The 6,648-nt window shown below is 55.5% G+C and overlaps 1 protein-coding gene across 1 annotated transcript; it reads right to left on the reverse strand.

Annotated features, from left to right (window-relative positions):
- Nucleotides 1-1,741: 1,741 nt before the first annotated feature.
- SOX18 (SRY-box transcription factor 18) lies at nt 1,742-5,935 on the reverse strand. Its single transcript, XM_075108666.1, has 2 exons — nt 5,274-5,935; nt 1,742-3,454 (listed from the first exon to the last, which is right to left on the reverse strand). Exons 1-2 carry the CDS (start codon nt 5,674-5,676, stop codon nt 2,604-2,606), a joined length of 1,254 nt encoding a protein of 417 aa, XP_074964767.1. The 5' UTR covers nt 5,677-5,935; the 3' UTR covers nt 1,742-2,603.
- Nucleotides 5,936-6,648: the final 713 nt, after the last annotated feature.

A 6,648-nucleotide genomic window follows, 5' to 3' on the forward strand; every position in this document is an offset into this window, starting at 1 on the left:
TTTTCGGTCCGGGTACCCACCCCAGCCCTGCAGCAGCATCTTTGGGCATGGAGTGAGGAGACCCCCACTCCCCTCACAGCAAAGTTACATTTTAAAGAGTTTTGCAGCACAGGCACTTTGGGAAAGCTCCTGTTCATGCCCAGCCCTGCCACCGACATGGGTGAGCACATGGATGAAAACAGGGCACGTTGGACACAAATTACTCCAGAGCAAGGAAACACAGCCAAAAACCCACACCAAGGATTTCTAGCCATCCTCTGAGATTAGAGGCGAGCTGGCATGGCCCAAGCTGGGGAAAGAAGGGAGTTTCTGCTGCAGAAAAATGACTTAACATTTCCTCCGTGATGTGATCTGCTGCCGGCTTCCCCCAGCACCGCGGGGCAGCTGGGCAAGGGCCGGCGTGTGCATCGCTTCTTTGAACCGCAGGAAGTGATCGCATCCTCGCCTGGAAGGTACCTGGAAGCTGGGGGTTGGAAAATAAGTCAGGGCTTTCATTCCCCCCTCCCCATCTCCTTCCTCCCAGGCCGCTTTGGGGAGCGGAGCGGGATGGAGCCTATAGACGGCTGCTTCCTTTCATAGTCATCGGCGGCGGCACAGGATGCTTCTCATTTGGTGTTGTGTTTGTTTGCTGCAGCACGGGTTCTGGCACCCGCCGGGCGCCCGCCAGCCCTCCCGTGTAGGTAGTGAGGTCATTTTTCCATGTATTCCCCCTTTTTACATACTGTATATGGAAAGACAATGAAGCGCCTTTCTGGCGTTTAATGGGAACACGTCGCCAGCCCCCAAAGTGGTCCCGTTTATTAGCACTTCACATTAAACAACAAAAAAAAAGTGAGTCAGGATTTAGTCCTGTTAACACTAATGTGAATTTAATTTAGGAGAAGCTTGAAAATTAATGTCATTTGTTAAATATCCATTTCCCCTAAAAGGCAATTCTCTGCCAACAACAACAACAAAAATACTCTTCTTCTATTCAAATTTCTTTTTTTTTTTAAATAGCCTTTTTTGGCGATATCAGCCTGGTTTAAATCACTCGGCGTTCAAGGAACGGATGCCACCAGGGTTTTATGCAACAGATTGTCATTTCTCCTTTTCAAATTGAACAAAAAAATACTGTAAATCATAAAGTGATTAACGGGAGGGGGATGAAGCTCCAGCAAAGCACCGGCAGCTCTGAGCATGGTCTGGCTGGGCATGACGATGGCTGCTGGAGCCAGGAAAGAGCCCGTGAGGGCCGGGTGATGGCAGGGCTCTGGCACACGGGGTTTTCTTCCAGCTCTGAGGACTAGAGGGAAGGCATCGGAGCAGCCAGGCTCTATTTTTGGGGGGTTTCACAGGAAAATGGGGTGAGCCATGGGGACTATGCACGAATGCGCTGTCAAAATAATAACCACACCAAGGCTCGTTTCAGAGGAGGATATCACATGTTTTATTATATTTTAATCTGAGAACAGCTGTTTTTCCTGCAGAGCACATCTCCGGGCGACACGGCACGGTGCCGTGGGGCAGCCGCCAGCATCCCATCCTGCCGCTGGTGCTGCTGGAGCCACCGTCCTGCACCGAGCCGAGCCACGCTCAGGGAGCCCGAGGCGGCTGACGGGGCAGGCGGGCGGCAGCCTGGAAATTAATACATTTGCCAGGTTGTCAAAACATTAATCAACGGATACAGAAATCTGGAAATGGTTGGGACAACATGTATTTGCGGAAAATATGTGTTCACACAACAAGCACACAAGATGGGAACAATTATATGAAGATGTTTTAATAATTAACCAGTATAAAACAGTTTGCTCTCCATACAGTTCTAGACAATAAAAGTGTTTGCAGTCATATTTTTCTTTTGTACAAAATTCCAGTCAATTGTTCCACAATATTTACATTGTCATTCCCTTTTCACAAAATATCTCCTTCCCCCCCCCTTTTTTTTTTTTAAAAATCCAGCTTTGCTACATAAATGCTTTAGATCTCATGGATATCCCTTGATTTATTTTTAAAAAGTCTAATAAAAAAAAACCCAAAAGACATTAAATACCATTTTATATATAAAAATGCTTAGTAAAAATATAGTTTTGTTGCCCAATTACAATATATTGCTGAGAATACAGTAAAAACTGTCCTAAAGCCCACCCCTAATGGGCGCCGACTCTTTAACGGCCCTGGCAAAGTCTTCCTAAAAGTCCCTGTTTCTCCCCCCGCAAGTTCGCCTGCCCTTGGGTTAAATACTGGGGGCAGGATGCTTCAGCTTGTCCTGGTGGTGGTTGTTTCAGGCAGGTTTTACTGGAATTGGCTTTAAAATGCCCTTTTGAGCTGGTGGGAGCTACAGCTACACCCTGCCGAGGGCTGGAGTGGGGAGCGCGGCAGGCAGGCTAGTGCTTGGGAAAGGCGTCTATCTGTGTTATATAGTTATACGGTATATCAGTGAGTTCAGCATGTTTTTTTCTCTAGAAAAAAAACCACCCAAAATAAAAAACAAACAAAAGAAAGCGTTGCATTTAATGAGATACTCTAAATATTATGGAGCTCGTGGTTAAAGGAGGATGGCTTTCTGTTTTTAATGGAGAGCCAGGGCTCTCCCAATGAGAGCATTGGACGGTGGGGCCAACCTAACCGGTGATGCAGGGGCTATAGTAAACAGCGCTGCTGGCATCGGACAAGGCGGATATCAAGCTGCTCTCCTCGCAGGAGATGCTTCTAGGAGTCACTTTGGACAGGGAGACATGGTAAGGGAGTCCCGAGGCTTCGGGACGAGTCCTGCTCATGTTCAAATACTGGTCAAACTCATTGCGGTCAACGTCTGTCCAGAGCTCGGTTTGGTTCAAGTGATCCACGCTCTCCATATGGTGGGCTTCAGGCGGGGGCGAGAGCTGGCCCAGGTGGGCAGAAAGCCCGTTCTGAGTTCCGGAGCACATCTGGTTGTAGTATATGCTGGAAGGATGGGGAGTCCTCATGGCATCAGCCAAGTGTGATGGGGTCTGTGCATAGGGAACCGCCACGTCCCGCCCCATGCACTTCTCCTGGGGAAACTCCATCTGGTGATGGTGGTGGTAGCCGCGAAAGGGCATCATGTTGCAGTCATCCTGCATGTGCGGAGGGAAAAACGCCGGCTCGGTCTGTTCCAAGACATCCAAGGGAGACATCTCAGGAGTTGGCAAGCCATAGTTTTCAATATCCGACCCCATGGAGTGGAGTTCTCTGAAGTGGTTAAGTGGGGGAGGCTGGGGGTGGCCCGGCTGGCTGCCGCCATGGTGACTCATGCTGAAGTTGTCACTGCAAGGCTGGGAAAGGTTATGCAGGAGGATATTGGGTTCCATCCTCTTGATTTTCTTGGCTTGCTTCTTTCTCCTTGGGCGGTACTTGTAGTTGGGGTGATCCTGGAGATGCTGGATTCGCAGCCGCTCTGCCTCTTCCACGAAGGGACGCTTGTCACTGGCGCTCAGCGCTTTCCACGACTGGCCTGGAAGGGGAAAGTGAAGCTCTGTGACACCAGCTCGGCCACCTGGTGCTGGCTGGGGTGTGGGGGCACCTGGGGAGAGGGCACCCTTGGGTTGGGAAGGGCTCCCTTGGATGGTTTGGCACCTGAGTAGGGTCCTGGTGCTGGCACGAGGAGGAGCTGGGGAATGGGAGCCCAAGCAGGGCAGCCCCAGCAGCAGGCTCAGGCTGTGCCCAGCGCTTCAGCGCAGTGGGAGAATGGGCGTGAAAAGCCCCAGGGGGGTTCAGGAACCCCTCTGCCAGGGCAGGGGATTCTGCCTCCCGCTGCCTCTCGCACAGGCTGGTCTCTGGGGTCCCTGCTTCCCTGCTTCCCATATCCTCATCCCCGCTCCTCTGCAGCCCCAGTCACCCATCCCCAAACCCTGCACCCCGCAGCCCTGTATCCTGAATCCCATGTCCCCACACCCTGCAGCCCCGTGTCTCCGCATCCTGCTGCCCTGTCTGGCCATATCCTGCTTCCCATAGTCCCGCATCCTGCAACTCTGTCTACCCATATCCTGCTTCCCGTGTTCCCATATCCCCCATCCTATGGTCGTGTATCCCGCATCCTGCAGCCCTTTATTCCCATATCCTGCAACCCCGCAGCTGTGTACCCCACAGCCCTGTACCTCTGCATCCCGCAGCCCTATTTCCCTGCATCCTGCGTACATGTAGGTCGTATCCTCACATCCCACAACCCACAGCCCCATATTCCCACATCCCTGTAGTGCTGCACGGCACAGCCCTTGATCCCACAGCCCTTGATCATCACAGCCCATGTCCCCGCAGCCCTGCATCCTTGCAGCCTGCAGCTGAAATCCCTCGGTCCCATAGCCTTACAGCCTGCATCCCACAGCTCTCTAACCTTACAGCCCACAGCCCTGCATTCCACACCCCATATCCCACAGCACCCTATCCCTGCATCCTGCAGCACCCCATCCTTGTAACCCAGCTCCTGCACCCCCATACGCTGGCAGTCTACATCCTGCAGCCCCGTCCTCACAGCCTGCATCCCACAGTCCTGTACCCTTGCAGCCTGGCTAGCACAACCCCATATCCTTGCAATCCGATGTTCCACTGCCTTGTACCCTTACAGCCTGCATCCCACAGCCCTGTACACTTGCAGCGCACATGCCGATGCCGCGGACCCCCTCATCCTGCACTCCCAGCCCTGCATCCCTGCATCCCAATACCCCTTACCCCTGCAGCCCACATCTCCAGTCCCATATCCCTGCATTCTGCTGCCCTGTACCCACGCAACTCAAATCCGCAGCCCCATACCCCTGCAGCATATATCCCCAGCCCTGTAACTCTGCATCCCGCTGCCCCATACTCCCGCAACCCACATCTCCAGCCCTGTATCCCTGCATCCCACTGCCCTGGAGTCCTGCAGCCTGCATCCCCAGCCCTGTAACTGCCTAACCCAGCCCTGCACCCCACATCCTTGCATCCCCAGCTCCACACCCCTGCATCCCTGCCTCCTCAGCTCCATACCCCCACATCCCACAGCCCTGTGCTCTTGCAGCTCACATCCCCAGCTCCATACCCCCGCATCCCCAGCCCCGTACCTCTGCACCCCCGCTCCCTATGCCCGCATGCCCCAGCCCTACACCCTTGCAGCCCGCTTCCCCAGCCCCGTAACCCCGCATCCCCAGACCAGTACCCCCGCACCCCTGCATCCCCTGGTCCCTATCCCTTCATCCCCTAGCCCTATGCTCTTGCAGCCCGCATCCCCGTCTCCGTAACCCCGCACCCCCTCTCCCCCATCCCCGCACCCCCCTCCTCCCGCAGCCCGTCCCGCTCACCCAGCATCTTGCTGAGCACGGCGTTGTGCAGGTCGGGGTTCTGCTGCGCCAGCCGCTTGCGCTCATCCTTCGCCCAGACCATGAAGGCGTTCATGGGCCGGCGGATGCGGGAGTCCTCGCCGGCCTTGCCCTCGGCCCGGCCAGCCGGGGGGCTGTATCCATAGCCCGGCTCGGGGCTGGGCGTGCGGCTGGGGGCCGCGCCGGGGGCCGCGCCGCCGGGGCCGGGGCCGAAGGCGAAGCCGGGCTCGGGGCTGGGCGTGCGGCTGGCGGGGGAGGCGGCTCCCGGGGGGCGCGGGAAGGCGAGCCCGGGCTCAGCGGCCGGCACGGCGGCGGTGACCCATGAACAGTCGCCCCGGGGTTGCGATATCTCCTCTCGGCAGTAGTTAGACTCAGATATATTCATTCCAGCTGGACAGCACTTTGTGTCCGACCCGACCGGGTGCCGGAGAGAGAATCGGGTCCCGCCGCGTCCCACCGGGTCCAGCAGCCGCCAAGCAGCAGCCCCGCCGCTCGCCTCCCTCGCCTGCGCTTCGGGGGGATTTGGGGTCGGCTTGTTTTGTTTTGGTTTCTTTTCTTTTTTTTTGTCTTTTATTTTTTTCCCCCTTTCCCCCCAAAAAAAAAACTTTTGGGATGATGCTGGGCTGGAAGGGGCAAAATATAGCCGGGCTGGACCAATCAGCGGGGAGGAGGGCAGGAGGAGGAGGAGGAGGACGGCGACGACGACGACGACGAGAGGCAGGGGAGGAGGAGGAGGAGGAGGAGATGGTGAGGGGGAGGAGGAGGAGGAGGAGGAGGAGGAGGAGGAGGAAGGGGGGCGTCCCCAGGCACCAGCAGGAAGAGCCACCCGGGGAGGGCCGGGCTGGGACCAGTGTGGACGCTGCTGCCCAGTTCCCTTCCTTCCAAGGAGGAGGGTTATTAATTTTTGCTCTTTTTTATTTTTTCTTTCTTTCTCTCTCTCTTTCTGCTTTTCTTTCTGTCTTCCTGTCCTTCTGACTTTCTTTCTTTCCAAGCCCCTTTTCTGGCTACTTGTGATCTGCCCGTGCCTCCCGCAGCCTTGCTGAGCCGAGGCAGGGAAGTGTTCTGATTTGCCTGCCAGGCTGCCTGTTTGCAGGCGGACAGGGATGCTTGGGGCTTTGCGTTTATTTTTCTTATGATTTATTTTGTGTGTGTGTGTTTTGGCCAGTGTTCCCTGTCCGGGGTCAGGAGGAGCCAGGGGTGAAGGCAGGGGTGAGCCCTCTTCCCCCGGCAATTTTCTGGTGGGAATTTCACTGCTGGGGGCAGAAACGGCTCCTTGCTTTTAAGTACTGTTCACATGAAAAGAAACACGTTTTTAGCCTGTCAGCCTAGGGACTGTTGAGGAACGGTGGGTTCACCG

This window comes from Phalacrocorax aristotelis, chromosome 13 (assembly GCF_949628215.1).
Source record: "Phalacrocorax aristotelis chromosome 13, bGulAri2.1, whole genome shotgun sequence".
Classification (NCBI taxonomy): Eukaryota; Metazoa; Chordata; class Aves; order Suliformes; family Phalacrocoracidae; genus Phalacrocorax; species Phalacrocorax aristotelis.

Bases quoted from the DNA above. Each gene is read 5' to 3' on its own strand.
- SOX18 (XM_075108666.1), bottom strand. From the start codon at position 5,676: ATGAATATATCTGAGTCTAACTACTGCCGAGAGGAGATATCGCAACCC. The intron at 3,455-5,273 runs GTGAGCGGGACG...TTCCCCTTCCAG, and splicing joins CGTGCTCAGCAAGATGCTGG to GCCAGTCGTGGAAAGCGCTG.